The sequence below is a fragment of the Salmo salar genome, chromosome 17 (genome assembly GCF_965601325.2).
Source record: "Salmo salar chromosome 17, fSalSal1, whole genome shotgun sequence".
Taxonomy (NCBI): domain Eukaryota; kingdom Metazoa; phylum Chordata; class Actinopteri; order Salmoniformes; family Salmonidae; genus Salmo; species Salmo salar.
In genome coordinates, this window is record NC_138307.1 from 18,907,913 (window position 1) to 18,927,055 (window position 19,143).

General features: G+C 46.2%; 1 protein-coding gene across 3 annotated transcripts in view; it reads right to left on the reverse strand.

The window, feature by feature from the left end:
• Positions 1–15,209, reverse strand: part of LOC106575601 (serine/threonine-protein kinase 11-interacting protein) — a 42,168-nt gene extending 26,959 nt beyond the window's left edge. Inside the window, exons 1-19 of one of the 3 annotated variants that reach the window (XM_082963544.1) lie at positions 15,029–15,209; positions 14,615–14,682; positions 14,190–14,392; positions 13,860–13,934; positions 13,664–13,759; positions 13,470–13,577; positions 13,284–13,355; positions 13,032–13,161; positions 12,507–12,610; positions 11,784–11,873; positions 11,633–11,674; positions 11,299–11,475; positions 10,031–10,112; positions 9,495–9,965; positions 9,084–9,304; positions 8,816–8,926; positions 7,615–7,834; positions 3,173–3,357; positions 89–404 (exon numbers count right to left, since the gene is read on the reverse strand). In XM_082963544.1, coding sequence (XP_082819670.1) covers positions 89–404; positions 3,173–3,357; positions 7,615–7,834; positions 8,816–8,926; positions 9,084–9,304; positions 9,495–9,965; positions 10,031–10,112; positions 11,299–11,475; positions 11,633–11,674; positions 11,784–11,873; positions 12,507–12,610; positions 13,032–13,161; positions 13,284–13,355; positions 13,470–13,577; positions 13,664–13,759; positions 13,860–13,934; positions 14,190–14,392; positions 14,615–14,681 — 2,770 coding nt within the window. In that variant the 5' untranslated portion in view covers position 14,682; positions 15,029–15,209. Of the gene's footprint in view, positions 1–88; positions 405–3,172; positions 3,358–7,614; positions 7,835–8,815; positions 8,927–9,083; positions 9,305–9,494; positions 9,966–10,030; positions 10,113–11,298; positions 11,476–11,632; positions 11,675–11,783; positions 11,874–12,506; positions 12,611–13,031; positions 13,162–13,283; positions 13,356–13,469; positions 13,578–13,663; positions 13,760–13,859; positions 13,935–14,189; positions 14,393–14,614; positions 14,683–14,811 lie in introns of all 3 variants that reach the window. The other 2 variants (XM_082963545.1, XM_082963546.1) reach the window with 2 other exon arrangements.
• Between the last annotated feature and the right edge of the window lie 3,934 nt (positions 15,210–19,143).

Genomic DNA, 19,143 nt, shown 5'->3' on the forward strand with positions numbered 1-19,143 from the left:
TATTACAGAAGTATTCAAAGTGATATATTATGACTACAAAATGATGTCTATGCAAAGGAAGCCGGACCCAACTTTCTCCAGGACCCACCTGGACTGGCTTGTTCTGCATGCTGATACTGAGGTCCAGGTGGGGTGGCACTAACAGCATAGCTGTAGCTCCCTGCTAAACTTCCTTTACTCTGGCCCTCTGTACTGTAGAAGCTGGCAGGCTGGGACAGGCTCCGGTCACAGCTCTGGTCCTCCCAGGTCTCCCCCAAGGAGAAGGAGCTTCCCTTGGCTGAGAAGAAGGAGGTGGGGTCCTCCATGGAGGTGCTGGTCTGGATAGTGTCCTGGGTTGAGGCCTTCATAGCAGGGCTGTCGTAGTGGCTGGCCCTGGCAGAGGAAGGACCTTCCATGGTGGGGTCCTAAAAACAGAGGGAGGGGGAATATGGGAGATTTATTGACACTATGGCGGGGCCTGAAAGCTGATTGGGAATACTTGGTCTAGGGTAATCAAACTGGGGTACGCGCAATGCCGTCAGGGGTACGCCAAATAAAAATGTGATTCACATTTTAAAAAACATTTTCAAACAGTCCATTTAGATTTTCCAATAGGGCTATACATTTGGGTGCGTAGCCTCGTTTCACTGCAAAAAAATTTAACGATCTCGTGTTCAGCGAGATAACAACACATTGTCAAATACAGGTAGCCTAGTCAAATAATTAACATCCAATCACATTAACTGTTACTCTCTCGCAGGAATTCCACTAACGGTCCGTATGTAGCCAAAACGTAGCTGCTGCTCATTCCGTTTACTCGAAAATGTATTAATAGTTTAAAAAAGTAAGGCCCATAGAGTCTGCTACTACCAGCAGTACTACACCTGTCGACGACACAAGTTGTTCTGCTTCCACGAGCACATCCAATGCTAGCATCAGTAATTCTATATTTGTTGTTAGCCCAGCTATCATGGACACTGACAGTTGTGAATCTGATGCAGCCAAAGTGCTACTGCCCCCTTACCCGGGAAAGCACCGAACAACAGACAGGGATGTTGGACCATCGAAGAGGTGGAAATATGATGAGAACTACATTGACTTGGGGTTCACATATATTGGCAGTAGTGCCTTTCCTCATCCACAGTGTGTTATATGTGTAAAAGTACTATCTCACAACTGGATGAAACCTTCACTGTTGCGTAGACATTTAGAAACAGAACATGCCTATTTGAGAAATAAGTCAGGAGTTTGAGAGAGAATTAAGACGTTAAAAGAAACAGATACCATTAATAAGAAGGGGCTGGAAGTGTCTTATATGGTGAGCTACCGAGTGTCTAGGACAGGCAAGCCCCATACTATTGTGGAGGACTTAATTCTTCCTGCTGCCGCGGATATTGCTGGGACAAGGCTGGGGGAAAAGCCCAAAAAACTATACAGACAATGCCTTCATAAAAAACACTGTTTCACAACGCATCAGTGACATGGCAGGAGATGTTTTGAAACAATTACTGCTTCGCAAACAAGCCAGTGAATTCTATGCATTACAGCTGGATGAGTCAACAGACGTGGCGGGCCTGGCACAGCTCCTGGTATATGTTCACTACGTTTATGGGGGGTCAATTAAGGAAGACATCCTCTTCTGCAAACCACTGGAAACCAGGACAACAGGAGAAGATATTTTTAAGGTACTGGACAGCTTTGTGACATCAAATGGACTTTGGTGGTCAAGATGTGTTGGAATCTGTACTGATGGCGCAAAAGCCATGACAGGGAGACATAGTGGAGTGGTAACGCGCGTGCAAGCAGTTGCTCCCGACGCCACTTGGGTACACTGCAGCATCCACCGAGAGGCTCTTGCTGCCAAGGGAATGCCTGACAGCTTGAAAGACGTTTTGTACACTACAGTGAAAATGGTTACCTTTGTTAAAGCAAGGCCCCTGAACTCTCGTGTATTTTCTGCATTATGCAATGATATGGGCAGTGAACTTGTACCGCTTTTACAACATACAGAAGTGCGTTGGTTATCAAGGGGAAAAGTATTGACACATTTTTTTTAATTGAGAGATGAGCTTAAAGTTCTTTACTGACCATAATTTTCACTTGTTTGACCGCTTGCATGATGACGAGTTTCTCACACGACTGGCCTATCTGGGTGATGTTTTTTCTCGCATGAATGATCTGAATCTAGGATTACAGGGACTCTCCGCAACTATATTCAATGTGCGGGACAAAATTGTGGCTATGATTAAGAAGTTAGAGCTCTTCTCTGTCTGCATTAACAAGGACACCACACAGGTCTTTGCATCATTGTATGTTTTTTTTGGTGTGCAAATGAACTCAAGCTTACAGACAATGTCAAATGTGATATAGCGAAGCACCTGAGTGAGTTGGGTGCGCAATTACGCAGGTACTTTCCCAAAACAGATGACACAAACAACTGGATTCCTTATCCTTTTCATGCCCTGCCTCCAGTCCACTTACCGATATCTGAACAAGAGAGCCTAGTCAAAATTGCAACAAGCGGTTCTGTGAAAATGTAATTTAATCAGAAGCTACTGCCAGATTTCTGTATTGGGCTGTGCTCAGAGTATCCTGCCTTGGCAAATCGCACTGTTAAGACACTGATGCCCTTTGCAACCAAGTACCTATGTGAGAGTGGATTCTCAGCTCTCACTAGCATGAAAACTAAATACAGGCACAGACTGTGTGTGGAAAATTATTTAAGATGGAGACTCTCTCCAATACAACATTGTAGAGTTATGTGCATCCTGTCAAGCACACCCTTCTCATTAACCTGTGCTGAGTTATTCACAATTTTCGATGAACAAATAAGGTTTTATATGTAAGATGGCTAAATAAACAGATTTTTTTTTAAATGTATTTTCATCACCCTGGTCCTATAAAAGCTCTTTTCACTTCCCATGGGCCGGGTTGTGACAAAAACTCACTCATTCTTATGTTTAATAAATGTATCGTATAGCGTGTGTGTGGCAGGCTTACAATGATGGCAAAAAACAACATTTGAGAGTGCGCTGACCCTGGTGCTAGAGGGGGTACGCAGCTGGAGGTTGAATGTTTGAAGGAGTACGGGACTATAAAAAGTTTGGGAACCACTGTCCTAGACTTTAAAAACATGTTCATCATATTTAACAACATATTTAAATAAACCTTAAAGACAAAAAAAATCTCAAACCTTGTTGCCAGGGTGACTGGGTAGAGGTGTATCTCTGTGGTTGAAGGTAAAGTGTCGGTCAGTCCCGTCTTGGCATGGGGAACCATGGACGGGTGTATGGACAGGCGTACTGGTGGAGGGAGCTGATTGGCCAGCCAGCTGGACCACATGATCACTACCACACTCAGGACAGATGACGGTACTTCCTGAAGACGTTGTATAAATTGACAAATAACAGAAAATTAATACATTGTTTCAAAAGTGTTATACTTCAGTGTGAATTCGTACGTAATGGTAAATTAGTGTATGTTGTAATGGTTTCATTTTTGTACACAAAAAGACTTGTTATAAAAAGGCAAAATTCTGTCCATAATCTGCTCTTTAGAAACAGAGTTAATGACTAGACACTTCAGCATTTCATTGGTGTAGATGTCGTACTCAGCATATAAAGGGATAGGACTAACTACATTCCAACTAGAAGTTACAACTGTCAAAAACTGTAGAAATCTGTAGAACAAACTCTCCCTGAGCTCTGGGCATGTCAGAGCATGTAGTCATTTCAGGTCTGGGTTGTTGAGGACCAGGAGAGGAGGGCTAAGCTGATACCAAGTGCTTCAAGCTATCTGTCTCTGCTAATTATAGCGGTTAGTTAGTCGTCTGTGGGACCAGCAGTCAAGCGTTAAAAGACAAACAGGAATGAAAAGCTACATTTGGCGTGTTTGAGGGATTTATTCTGGTAAATTTGTACTTTAGAAAGAGAGTTGATTAAAATAGTTGATAGAAGAACCTCACAAGCACTTTCAACAAAGTTTTGACAGCCAATTTATAAGGAAAAAAATGTGGTCGCTTGGACCATAGCGTTATGTCTGTTGCCATAGTAACCTCAAGAGGTTTTAGAACGACTTGTCATCGGACCTCCGCCCACATCTGTGTGACGTCTGTCAGGGCAGGAAGATAAGGTGATCCTGCACGCTGCCAGTAGAGCCCTGTCCTTAAGATCTCTATCAGAGGGATGGAGATGACTGAACATGAGCAAAATAAAGGAAACACCAACATAAAGTGTCTTAATATGGCGTTGGGCCACCACGATGTGCAAAAACAGCTTCAATGCGCCTTGACATAGACTCTACAAGTGTCTGGAACTCTAATAGAGGGATGCGACACCATTCTTCCATGAGACATTCCATAATTTGGTGTTGTTGATGGTGGTAGAAAAACGCTGTCTCAGACGCCGGTCCAGAATCTCCGATAAGTGTAGGGATGGGCGATATGGCCTAAAAATCATCTTAATATCTTCAAGCTTTTCAAAGTAAACGCTTCGGACCCCACGGGACACTCAGTTAAGAGCATCGAGGGGGCGCCGAGAGGCAGGGGCTGGGACAGGCGGTAGCTCGCCTCGCGGCGGACCGCCAGCTCGATCCCGAGATCCAACTACGAGCTTTTTAACTGCAGCAACTATAAGATACGCTATTGGAGCTAAAATATCTTCCCCTTCTTTTTGTTCTTTTCCAGAGTCGTGGAGGCATCCAGTCTGATTAACGATATATAGCTTGATTTTTTTAATCTATATTCTTTAATTAAGATTTTTTGTACAATTAAAAGGTCAAATACACTGCATTTCAAACAGTCAGTAATAATCTAATTAATTCAGGGTTAGTGAGTAAATATTTGTATGTACATATGATTCAAGAACTGAGACAAACTGAACAAGTTCCACAGACATGTGACTAACAGAAATTGAATAATGTGTCCCTGAACAAAAGGGGGGGGACGGGGGGTCCAAATCAAAAGTAACAGTCAGTATCTGGTGTTGCCACCTGCTGCATTAAGTACTGCAGTGCATCTCCTCCTCATGAACTGCACCAGATTTGCCAGTTCTTGTTGTGAGATGTTACTCCACTCTTCCACCAAGGCACCTGCAAGTTCCCGGACATTTCTGGGGGGGAATGGCCCTATCCCTCACCCTCCGATCCAACAGGTCCCAGACGTGCTCAATGGGATTGAGATCCGGGCTCTTCGCTGGCCATGGCAGAACACTGACATTCCTGTTTTGCAGGAAATCAGCCATACTGCTCGTTCTGTGTGTGGTGGCATTGTCATGCTGGAGGGTCATGGCAGGATGAGCCTGCAGGAAGGGTACAACATGAGGGAGGAGGATGTCTTCCTTGTAATGCACAGCGTTGAGATTGCCTGCAATGACAACAAGCTCAGTCCGATGACGCTGTGACACACCGCCCTCAGACCATGACGAACCCTCCACCTCCAAATCAACGTTGTTGCTGGTTGTGTCTGGTGATGACCTGCCTACAACAGGCCTACAAGCCCTCAGTCCAGCCTCTCTGAGCCTTATATTCTTACATTTTAGTCATTTAGCAGACGCTCTTATCCAGAGCGACTTACAGTAGTGATCGCATACATTTCATTTCATGCATTTTTTTTGTTTTTTGTACTGGCCCCCCGTGGGAATCGAACCCACAAACCTGGCGTTGCAAACACCATGCTGGCGTTGCAAACACCATGCTCTACCAACTGAGCCACAGGGAAGACAAGCCTATTGTGGACAGTCTGAGCACTGATGGAGGGATTGTGCATTCCTGGTGTAACTCGGGCAGTTGTTGTTGCCATCCTGTACCTGTCCCGCAGGTGTGATGTTCGGATGTACCGATCCTGTGCAGGTGTTGTACACGTGGTCTGCCACTGCGAGGACGATCAGCTGTCCGCCCTTTCTTCCTGTAGCGCTGTCTTAGGCGTCTCACAGTACGGACATTGCAATTTATTGCCCGGGCCACATCTGCAGTCCTCATGCCTCCTTGCAGCAAGCCTAAGGCACATTCACACAGATGAGCAGGGACCCTGGGCATCTTTCTTTTGGTGTTTTTCAGAGTCAGTAGAAAGGCCTCTTTAGTGTCCTAAGTTTTCATAACTGTGACCTTAATTGCTCACCGTCTGTAAGCTGTTAGTGTCTTAACGACCGTTCCACAGGTGCATGTTCATTAATTGTTTATGGTTCATTGAACAAGCATGAGAAACAGTGTTTAAACCCTTTACAATGAAGATCTGTGAAGTTATTTGGATTTTTACGAATGATCTTTAAAAGACAGGGTGCTGAAAAAGGGACGTTTCTTTTTTTGCTGAGTTTATTTGCTAGCCAACAAGGTAGAACAGTTGAATTGTTATAAAAACATCCTTCCGCTTATCAGAGGAGGAAGTGATCTCTCATTTTTGTTGTTGTGAGTGGCAGGGGGAGGGGCTTTGTGTGTGTAAACAGAGAGGAAGATGCGAAGCGAGAGGTTTCACTCTCACCAAAATCTGCATTTCTAAGTGCTTATTTTGGACCTAAGCTTGGACAACGACTCTGAATTGTTAGGGTGGAGACATAAGCATCTCGTCCTTATATACAGATCTCTGGTGTAAAAGGAAGGTGCATACAGCACAGAGGAGCGAAGGAGACGAGACCAAAAATAGATGAGAACAAGCAGACATAAAAGGCTCATAAAAACTCAAATAAATACTTGATTCTTACGATACAGGCATTTGGAATATCCTGCGAAAACATACATCTGAATTAATCAAATTCATTCAATATAAGTAGCCCAGCCCTACATATGTTTTTGATTGGGTTGAGATCTGGTGACAGACACCCACCCTTTAAACCCCCTGTGCTCCTTTGAGACACCTCTTTCAGTCACTCAGATATCTTCTGCTAGTCATGGTAACCAAAATAATGGGCATTTCTATACATGATCCTAACCATGATGGGATATTATTTTGCTTAATTCCACACCTGTGTGGAAGCACCTGCTTTCAATATACTTTTTATCCCTCATTTACTCAAGTGTTTCCTTTATTTTGGCAGTTACCTGTATGTTTGCATGCATGATTGTATGTCTGTGTGTCTATGTGTTAGGTATGGGCATTTGAAATGATTTCAGTATTCAAATAATATCATGATCTTCTTTCAGACATCCAGAATGGCTGAGAGTCTGTCTATGTGTCTGTGTGTGATGGTCTGTGTGTGTGTGTGTGTGTGTTGGTCGTGTGTGTTGGTCTGTGTGTGTGTGTTGGTCTGTGTGTGTGTGTTGGTCTGTGTGTGTGTGTTGGTCTGTGTGTGTGTGTTGGTCTGTGTGTGTTGGTCTGTGTGTGTGTGTGTGTGTGTTGGTCTGTGTGTGTTGGTCTGTGTGTGTGTGTGTGTGTGTGTGTGTGTTGGTCTGTGTGTGTGTGTGTGTGTGTGTGTGTTGGTCTGTGTGTGTGTGTGTGTGTGTTGGTCTGTGTGTGTTGGTCTGTGTGTGTGTGTGTGTGTGTTGGTCGTGTGTGTGTGTGTGTGTGTGTGTGTGTGGGCACAGAGGGAGAGAGAAGAAAAAAATGGAATACTGACATTGGTTTGGATATTGTAATATTTGAATAACCGTGCCAGTCCCTAGCATGCGTGTATGTGTGTTCCTGTACAAGTGTGCCTCTCTCACCCAATCCATCTTCTCTGCACTTGTTCTTCCACTCCTCCTGCTGCTGCTCTTCCAGTCCAGTCCATCCTCTCAATCTCCCTCCGTCCTCCTGCTCCTTCCCTCCCCGCTGTGTGAACTCTGACCCACAGCGAAGACACTGCAGGCAGACACAGCTGGGACGACCCTCCATGACTCGCCGCTCATTCTCCTCCACCACCCGCGACAGGACCTCTGTCAGTGCCTGGCAACAACACCCGCCGTTTTTACAATCATGTATTTTCCAAGACATTCTTTGAAACTTTAATAACAGTCCTTGCATTTTCCGATAGAACAGTTGTATGATGACTGGCTACTTCAAATTTGTATTGTACCCACATTCAAGTCCAAACATGAAAACAGAACATTCAGAATACAGAACATTCCAATGGCTGCTTACGTAAAACACACAAACAACAAGATAGATATCATTGGGCCTAATGAGCAAGGCCTGATCTGTAGGACTGATGGCAACATCCATGGAGTACTGACCACAGCCTTGTGGACGTTTTACAACTGTTTGGACAAATGACTACACCCCTGATCTTTCTCTTCGCTAATGATGTGAGTGTGTGATCAGTCTCCGGTCTGCTGCGTGTAGAACATCCTAACCTATTCATTGATGATGGGCCCCGCTTTACTGAAGTTGCAAGCCAAGAAATTGCGAGACGCAGTATCTCGCAATAGAATGTTGTTTTTGATTGCAGATATATAGGTCTAGTGCACGGTCCTGACTCCGTCTGCCTGGTGGCTGACCTACCTATACTGTGCCCCTCTCCTCTCTCTCTGTCGGTCCCTCGCTATGAAAGATGCGATTGTTTGTGTTCTCAGAAGTACGGCAACTAATCATTCTCCTACGTTCCAAGAATACTGAATCTTAGGAGTCAACACTCTCCAACATCATCGTTAATAGTTTGCAAAATGGCAGAGAAAGACAAGCGACAGCAGCATAGTCCTGTATGGCAGTACTTTCAGAAGTTAAATGAGAAGGAAATGCAGACTTTGTGGAGTTGAGGTAGAGTAATACAGGTGCAATGCTTAACCATCTGAAAGGGACGTACTGTGAGACCCAAAGCGTTGCTAGCAGCAGAGGAGCTGCATTGTGAATTCACGTGGAGTTTAAATGGAAAACGGACTTTAAAACTGGTAAGAACATTTTCCATTTGTCACCTCCCTATTGTGTTACCTGCAGTGCCTCCTGGGGGTCATCATCCAGCATAACATAGCGTCTCCTCCTCCTCTCTCTGCTGATGTAACGGAAGTGAAGCTCTACCGCAGGAAGAGTTCGCTCCACCTCCTAGAGAGAGAACTATCTTTAGAACAAATACTTCTTTCATCATTTCAGGCAACAACAAAAAGAAAAAAAGAAATCACCCCCCTTCCTCTCGGCATAATTCCCCTCCCCAACCATGCCTCCCTCCCCCACCATCCCCATCATCCCTCCCGCTCCTCACCCTCTCAGTCCAGGTGACCTGGGACATGGTGAACCTCCCCAGACTGTCCAACTCTAGCCGGGCCTGCAACTGACCCCTGCTCATGTCCACCTCCAGGACGTGCCTTGGCTTGACCCTGAGGAACACTGGACACTGGGCCCTGTTCTTCCTCCTCAGCCCCTCCTCCTCCTCCTCTTCTGATGATGATAGTACCCCCACAAGCAGGGGGTGACACAGGTCAACTAGAGACAGACGAAAGAGAGGTCAAAGGTTGGCTCAGCGTTGCCCAATCAGTTCCTTTGGAACCCCCCAGTCTTTGCACATTTTGGTTGTATTCCCACTCTAGCACAGCTGGCTGGACTAGTTGAGGGCTGGATGATAAGTTGTCTACTTCAATCAGGTGTGTTACTGCTAGTTCTGAAGTGCTCCTACCTCCCAAGTCCTCCTCCTCTTCTTCTCTGGTGTCCGTGGGTGTCGCTGGTGGACCCTCTAACCCCTGACCCAGTCCCTCTGCCATAGTAGTCTCCAGGGTGGACTCCGTGTGCCCGAGGCTGTGGTCAGGCCACTGGAGGGTGGACTCTGTCTCCAGATCTGCATCCCAGTCTGAGGCCTCCTCCTTGGGCTCAGAGGAGAGGAGCGGTGGGGGTAGAACCTCCGGGACTTCCAGCTCTGGAGACGGGGGCTTAAAGGTGGTGGGGCTTGCCTGGACAGGGCTGTTGTTGGTTGGGGAGGGGTTGGCATGGAGACTGTTGGTGAGGTGTGAAGGAGCTGGCCTGTCCGCCTTGTCTAGGGTGGTGATTGGCGCCCCCTCTAGGTGATGCTGGTAGCGCAGCCAATCCTCACCCAGTTGGTCCCTGAAACTGTCCATGCGTTCAATCTCCTTCTGGTGAGGGAGAATGATGTCTGAAATAGAGAGGAGGTTTTTAGAGATATCTATCTATATACACACACACACACAAATAGTTTACCTTGTATAGAGGACTGTGGTCTGGGTTCATAGTCGTAGTCACTGGGCTCTGAGATGCTAGCCCGTCTCACCCTCACCTTACTCTGAAACAACACAGATATATATATTATACACACGACATTCCAGAAACATGGTCCTTCTCCTCTGCCTGTATTGATTTGTTAATTCCAAATGAACCTTACCCCGTAGACACCCCCTAGACACCCCCTAGCCCCTTTCCCCGTAGACACCCCCTTACCCCGTAGACACCCCCTAGCCCCGTAGACACCGTAGACACCCCCTAGCCCCGTAGACACCCCCTAGCCCCGTAGACACCCCCTAGACCTGTAGACACCCGCTAGCCCCTTACCCTGTAGACACCCCCTAGCCCCGTAGACACCCCCTAGCCCCGTAGACACCCCCTAGCCCCGTAGACACCCCCTAGCCCCGTAGATACCCCGTAGACACCCCCTAGCCCCGTAGACACCCCCTAGCCCGTAGACACCCCCTAGCCCGTAGACACCCCCTAGCCCCGTAGACACCCCCTAGCCCCGTAGACACTCCCTAGCCCCGTAGACACCCCCTAGCCCCGTAGATACCCCGTAGACACCCCCTAGCCCCGTAGACACCCCCTTACCCCGTAGACACCCCCTAGCCACCCCCTTACCCCGTAGACACCCCGTAGCCCCTTACCCTGTAGATACCCCCTAGCCCCGTAGACACCCCGTAGCCCCTTACCCTGTAGATACCCCCTAGCCCCGTAGACACCCCCTAGCCACCCCCTTAGCCCGTAGACACCCCCTAGCCACCCCCTTACCCCGTAGACACCCCCTAGCCACCCCCTTACCCCGTAGACACCCCCTAGCCCCTCCCTTACCCCGTAGACACCCCCTAGCCCCTCCCTTACCCCGTAGACACCCCCTAGCCCCTCCCTTACCCCGTAGACACCCCCTAGCCACCCCCTTACCCCGTAGACACCCCCTAGCCACCCCCTTACCCCGTAGACACCCCCTAGCCACCCCCTTACCCCGTAGACACCCCCTAGCCACCCTCTTACCCCGTAGACACCCCCTAGCCACCCTCTTACCCCGTAGACACCCCCTAGCCCCTTACCCCGTAGACACCCCCTAGCCACCCCCTTACCCCATAGGATCTTGATTCTATCAGAGGGTTAGTTAAAGCTATTAACATGCATTTCTTCTAGCTGGCCAGGGTTTTAACAGGTACACAGAGTGGTTAGGGGGTGGGGACAGACCACCAGCCTCTCAGTGAGCTGTGTAGCTGACTTACTTTGGCTTTCTTCTTGCGTTGTCGTGTCACTCCCACCTCGCTGACTGACAGGCTGTCACTCAACTCCCCGCCCCCGCTGGACACTACTTCCTGGTTACCCCGCTCTGGAGCCCTGGTGACCAAGGGCGAGGCCTGGGACTGGAGCTGCCCAATCAGCTGTCCCGGTTTGGGTAGCACCTGTGAAGGTGGGGGAGGGGGGCGGTCCCATGTTAAGACTCTGGTACAAAAGTGGCGAATCCCACAAATGTACTTACAGTGCACATCAACAAGTGACCCAACAAGACTGGAGAAGTGTCAAGTATATGCCTGCTGACCCACAGGAGGGCCTACTCACTGACAACTCTGAGGAGGAGAGAGGGCTGCTGTCCAGTCTGAGCTAGAGGCGAGAGACAATATTAAACTCGAGGAGGAGACAGAGAATCATGAAAAAAAAGACTGGGTTCAAATTCAGCTTTGCGATTTTTCTCTCCCTCCCTCTCACTCACTCTGAGGTAGGCAGCCTTGGGGGAGAGGTGGCGGACAGTGCATGTTCTGTGGGTCTTCTGGAAGAAGAGTGGGTTGCCCTTCAGATTCAGCTAAAAAGAGACAGAGGCTACAGGTCAGCGGGTCTGGGATAACACAGAGGCTACAGGTCAGCGGGTCTGGGATAACACAGAGGCTACAGGTCAGCGGGTCTGGGATAACACAGAGGCTACAGGTCAGCGGGTCTGGGATAACACAGAGGCTACAGGTCAGCGGGTCTGGGATAACACTGAGGCTACAGGTCAGCGGGTCTGGGATAACACTGAGGCTACAGGTCAGCGGGTCTGGGATAACACTGAGGCTACAGGTCAGCGGGTCTGGGATAACACAGAGGCTACAGGTCAGCGGGTCTGGGATAACACCGAGGCTACAGGTCAGCGGGTCTGGGATAACACCGAGGCTACAGGTCAGCGGGTCTGGGATAACACCGAGGCTACAGGTCAGCGGGTCTGGGATAACACCGAGGCTACAGGTCAGCGGGTCTGGGATAACACCGAGGCTACAGGTCAGCGGGTCTGGGATAACACAGAGGCTACAGGTCAGCGGGTCTGGGATAACACTGAGGCTACAGGTCAGCGGGTCTGGGATAACACTGAGGCTACAGGTCAGCGGGTCTGGGATAACACAGAGGCTGTCACACAGTAAACTACTGATAAGCACACTTCTAAGTTCTCTCTCTACTTCACCATGTTGAGACTGTGCAGCATAGACAGAGGAGCCAGCTGGGAGTGATCCAGTAGCAGGTTGTAGGCCAAGTCCAAGTGCTGTAGGGACGACAACTGCTCCACTCCTGCATAGGGTCACAGTCACACACACACACATCTAGGCATCTCATACTGAGACGGGGACAGAGTCAGCCATCCAAGACTAACAGAGACTTCTTAGAGAGTACACTGAACAATAGGGAGACGGTTGGGGGAGAGAGATGGGCAGAACTGGCAATGAAACGCTGAAGTCCCTCTCTGTTCCAATACTGATAGAGGTCAGTTCAAGGGGTTGTGCATATCAGGTAGTCTTGAGGGAGTTTGCAGATGGAATACTATTGCTAACTATTTGGTATTGATGATTTTTGGCAAACGTTTAGGGATAATATCAATATTAGGGCTGTGGTAAAAATAATGTAAAAAATATCACATTTTCCATAGAGAAACCCCCATACTATCATTCATTATAGCGTGACCACATGGTGTCTATCAGATGTGTTACAGTACCGTTGATGGTCTCCAGCTCATTGTTTCTGAGGATGAGAGTGAGGAGTTTGGCTCTGGAGCTCAAACCCAGCGTTGGTGCTCTCTGGAGATTGTTATAGCCCAGGTTGAGGTGCTCTAGCTCACTCAGAGGCTGAGAGGAGGAGGAGGAGAGAGAGACAGTAGATATGGAGATAGCCCAGTGCAGTAACTTACTGCATGTCTCCAACTCTGACCCGCTCTCAACACACAGACACAAAACCTATCCAGAAATACCTTGAGAAAGTCAGCACACTCCTGGATTTTATTGTGACTAAGATCCAGAGACTTCAGAACATTCAGTAAACTCTAAAAAAGGCAGAGTGACTCATTAAAACATGGCCAAAAAAAGTCATTCACATTAAAAAGTCAAACTCAGTGAATAAATAAACCAGTGAGCAGGAGCATGTGTGAGTGTCTTACCAGTGACTCATCCAGGCAGACTATAGCGTTGTAGCTGAAGTTGAGGGTGTGCAGCTCCAGCCAGGGCAGTGCAGAGCTGAGGTCTCCCCCACACAGAGACAGTAGCTCCTGCAACAATAACACTGGCTCAAACTCAAACGCAAAGGGGTCTTGTTATTCAGAAAGAGAAACGGTGAAGTGTGTGTGTGTGTTACCTCCAGGGAACTGAGGCTCCTGGAGCAGGTGAAGACCTCTAACTGAGAGTAGACTCCCCTCAGGTCCTCCAGACAGTGAGGGGGGATACGCTTCAACTGGGAGACAGAACAGGCCCAGAGTAAGACAGATTCATCTATATACAAAATGTATACTGTTTTGTTACAAAGGAGAAGCGCACACATTTTCCTCCCATACCTCTAAGGACTTGAGAGACTTGAAAGGAAAGATCTTGACCACTGACTGAAGCCTCGACCCGGGTGGATTGATGAGCTAGGAATGAAAAACCAAAGGCCAAACAACATTATACAGAATGCTATAGCTCCACCTAGTGGCTCAATGAAATTCCCTCAGATGTCAACATAATTCAGTTTTAGTTGGAACATTTATGAAGTGCTGAGCAAGTTATGCATACATCTATTACAAAACTGTTCACAAATAGAGCAGGCCACACACACACACACACACACACACACACACACACACACACACACACACACACACACACACACACACACACACACACACCTTGAGGGAGACAGTCTTCTGCAGCACGTCGAACAGGAACTGGAGCTGCAGCAGGGAGGCGGTGTCAGCAGGGTGTGAGGGCAGAGCCAGGAAGCCATGTTGGTGAGTCCTGGAGAGGAGGTACTGCTCAAACAAACGACCTAGGTGCTGCAGAGAGTCTGCCTGTAGAGTCAGGGTACTGCTGCCGTCCAGCACAGATGCACCTGGAGAGAGGAGAGACAATGGTAACACACCACTTAAAACCAGCAGTTATAATGCAACATAAAATATATTAAGCATGTAGCTACAGTATAGCTATGAGGCCCTAATAATTTCTAACAAAGTCAAAAGAACAGATTAGCAGGTCTGGGATAACAGGGGCTATGTCTAGAATATGTTTTGGGAGACAGACATGATTTCAAGAGACGGTGTTGATGTTACTATACCATGATTCCGAAGCAGAGTGGCCAAGCTGTTGACAAGGGTGGATTGGCCACTGTGACATCCAGCCATCCTGCAGGTAAACAATGCACCATAAAATAGAGGAGAAGCCCGAGACAGATGATGCTGGGGAAATGTGACACGTGCAAACAACCCAAACAATAGCACAAATTGTTAAAATAAAAATACGTTCTCAACTTACAGTATAGAGATGATGGAAGCTAACTTGAAGGATACTGGTTAAATACCAGCTAGCTTATTAGCTAGCTATGTAGAGTACATTGCAATGCAGGACCTGCAGTTGTTTGTGAACGTTAAACTGGGCTACTCACAAAGCCAACACGAATCTATCTCTAGCTAGCTGTTGTAGCTTGTCTTGGATAACGTTCCATAGACTATTTCTTGAGACAACAACATACCTTAGCTATCTTATGTGACAGTCAAGCAGTGGTCAACACCGACATTCCCTTCCGATTGCCAGCAATACGACAAAAGCATCAATCAAATAACTTAAAGTGTACTCGGTTGTCGATGTTGACATCTTCACTTGGACTGATGTCACGTGAGGAAGTTTCGAAAAAAAAATATACAGTGGCCCGGAGAAACCAAATTTCAAAAAGCAGAAACAGGCGTTTTCGTAACTAGTGCCAATCAATGGATAGTGAAATATTATAAATTAGCGAGACATCTCTAAAAAGAAATCGTGTGCATGTGCAAAATATGATTCAAATTTCAGATTCAGTCTGATTGCTTGGCCATAGCCACCACTAGATGGCTCCCTACCTCAAGAAACAGGATCAAATCATAGGGGATCAACAATATTTACTTTATGACAGTGACAACGCAATGGGGCATTTCCAATTTGCTCATTTGTTCATCTTTATTAAGTGCATTCTGAGAACACTCAGCACATCTTTCTGGTATGCTTTATCGTCCTTTCAAAATGTTCTGGATGTTATCTTTACAATGGAGTGGAAGGACAATACACAGTTTTCAACACTGCAAGAAGTAGCTAGATGTAACTAGCAAAATAGTATCGTTTAGCCTACTAAAGACTTTTAACAAATCTGTAATTGGGAGTAATTAAGTAAAGTAAGCATTTTTACAAATAGGCCTACTACCAATTCCTTTGTGGGATCCTTTAAGTTTCCACCTTTTATACCAAATGTCCAAAACTAAGTGGTTTCTCTAATTTAAGCCTGTACCATTCATGTCTTGTTGCTAGGTAACACGCACACACGCACACGCAGGACAATCTTTTTCCATTCGGGACTGGGGATGTTTTCCATGTAAGGATTTATGTACGGTAATTTGGTAAACATTTCCATCCACTGAGATGCTCTGGCAGGAAAGGTTCTCTGCAGACCAAGCATGCACTGAAAGCATTTTGGGACTGTTTCAAATTCTCAGATTTTTGGGATTGCCTTAAAATCTAGCAACATGATTTATGTTAGGGAAAACATGGACCAACTAAACATTGTGGATTAGTTGGTTGCATTTTTATGGGTGGAAATGTCTTCTAAAAAAATCTCTAATTGTGTGACCTTGATTTTCCATTTCAGTTTAGACCATTTAGTCTGCCATCTTCTGTTTGGGATTCTCAATGTATGATCATATGGTTACAGAAGTAAACAAATACACAATGCTTAGGTTATGTTTAGATGTTTAGATGTCTTTGTGTGTATGAAGTGTTGGATTACGTTTATATTGGCCCATAGATCTGAGAATAAAAAGTTTTCCACAATCCTCACCATTTCTCTATTTATCCAATCAGTGACTCAGTCAAATGAATGTCAATTAAGTCTAATCAACACACTAAATAAACCATGCTCCTTCACTGTACAAACGCTGCTCTCAAAATGGAAGAACAATACCTGACTATCCCCCAGCAAGCACAGGTAACCTAGCCTGGAACTCCTGGAACCTAGCCTGGAACCTAGCCTGGAACTCCTGGAACCTAGCCTGGAACCTAGCCTGGAACTCCTGGAACCTGGCCTAGAACCTAGCCTGAAACCTAGCCTGGAACCTAGCCTGGAACTCCTAGAACCTAGCCTGAAACCTAGCCTGGAACTTCTGGAACCTAGCCAGGAATTCCTGGAACCTGGCCTAGAACCTAGCCTGAAACCTAGCCTGGAACCTAGCCTGGAACCTAGCCTAAAACCTAGCCTAGTCCCACATCTGTTTGGGCTATTTTTTGGTGTGACACTGACCAAAAGGGTTGGCAAAACAGCACAAAAATATCTGGGACCAAGCTACGGAAAACCTCCTCCTCCTTTGTGGCCTTTTGCACAGTAGGCTACATGTAAATACAACATGGTTGTAAAACGATTCCTCTATTGGCTCATAATTGGCAGAGAACGGAGGGGTGATTCAGGATCGGGACATGTCAAGTCAAGGCTTTTCTTCTTCCAGAACAAGGTCAAAGGTGTATATCACTGTCCCTTTGTCTTCACTGCATTCGAAGGGCTTGTTTTCATTGTTGCATGTGAACCAGTACTGTTTACTTTTAGCCCTGAACAAATCAGGCCTGTTAGAAGGCTTTGGCAGGTTGGATTAAAGCTTTCTTGGTTCTGTTGTAGCAGTTAAGTACTGTACTGTACTGTACTGTACTGTACTGTACTGTACTGTACTGTCAGAGAGAGAGAGAGAGAGAGAGAGAGAGAGAGAAAAACCTCACTAGTAAAATATAACATGTGAGTCAGTAAACCTCTCAGGTCACAATTCATCACAATACAAACACAGGGTGTGCCCAGGGATCAGGCCAGGCTACTGTTCTTATACATTGTAGTCATTAAAGCCAGGATACTGTTCTAATACATTATAGTCAGTATAGCCAGGATACTGTTCTAATACATTATAGTCAGTATAGCCAGGATACTGTTCTAATACATTATAGTCACTATAGCCAGGATACTGTTCTAATACATTATAGTCAGTATAGCCAGGATACTGTTCTAATACATTATAGTCAGTATAGCCAGGATAATGTTCTAATACATTATAGTCAGTATAGCCAGGATAATGTTCTAATACATTATAGTCAGTATAGCCAGGATACTGTTCTAATACATTATAGTCAGTATAGCCAGGATACTGTTCTAATACATTATAATCAATATAGCCAGGATAATGTTCTAATACATTATAGTCAGTATAGCCAGGATAATGTTCTAATACATTATAGTCAGTATAGCCAGGATAATGTTGTAATATATACAAATATAAACAGGTCATCCAACTGTGCTAGGCCCATATCGGAAATATGCCCTTTTCTAATCAAAGGGATTTCTGCTCAGTGTTGTAATGTTTCACTTCATACCAATCAAATGTTATTCGTCACATGCTTCGTTAACAACAGGTGTGGACTAACAGTGAAATGCCTACATACACATATTGAAATGAACTATAGTTCTTTACATATGCATTGAAACAGATAATGTATTCATTCACTGCATGAGGAGATCTCACCCAGCGCCCGCTATCAATGCGGACCTGTACTTTATCTAGTGTATATATTGACTTAATAATTCTGGGGGGAATTTTAGGTAGCTGAACTTGATGGGAATGGCATTGCAATAACCGCTGGCCAGATACTGTGGCTTGTTACCCCATTACCTGGTGGCTGTCCCCAGACACTGGACAAACTCTAGCCCCAGGCCTTGTTTATAAACCAGGCCTTCTCTGCTTCTCCTCCCCAATGTTGCTTTTTATAAAATGACATATGAGGTTCTACGCAAACACCCCCTGCATCATCCAGATGCCCCCCAAGATACTGGCCCCTTCAGAAGGGCCCTTTCTCCTCGCGTCCGCCCTCAAGGCGAGCCGGGATGCCGACCATAAATAGGTGAAATACCATGAAATCAGAGGGCACCCACAAAACAAAATAATCCACATTTATATCTGTGACTCCCTGCCTGGCTGGAGAGTATGGTTACAGTATATATGCAATGTTTATTTCTATGCCCTTAAATAAACAGCAATTAGTCTCCAGGGCAACCACCGCACTCACTGGACGGGTTAATGGGAGCCTGTTTGGTATGTAAGCACGACACCTCAGCGCCTGGCCCCAGCTGATCAATAGGCAACATACACAGCGCCCACCAGGTAGGGAATGGCATGCAGCCTCTGGGCAGGGCTTTCATTAAGTGGCAATGGACATGGAAGGAACGCATTTTGTTTATGTTTGTTTATTTATTTATTTTCTGGGAGAGGGTGCATGCTGATAAAAATAAACATGCTACAGTATGTAATATTGCCTCTCTCAGTCTCAGGCCCAGCCAAGGGAATGCTGCCTCGTTTTCCTCCATTGAGTTGCATGATACTACCACATAGAACATTCTCTTCTTACTATCTAGAACTTACATTTCTTAGTTTCCATTGTTCAGAATAATTTTAAATAGAAGGTTTATAGGGCATCACTTCAGTGTAGCCTATGTGTGTTTGGGTTTGTCTGACAGTTCTTTCTGCTTGTTGTAATAAATCCACAAATCTATCTATATACAGGCCTCATCAACATCAACAGTTGGCCAGAGAC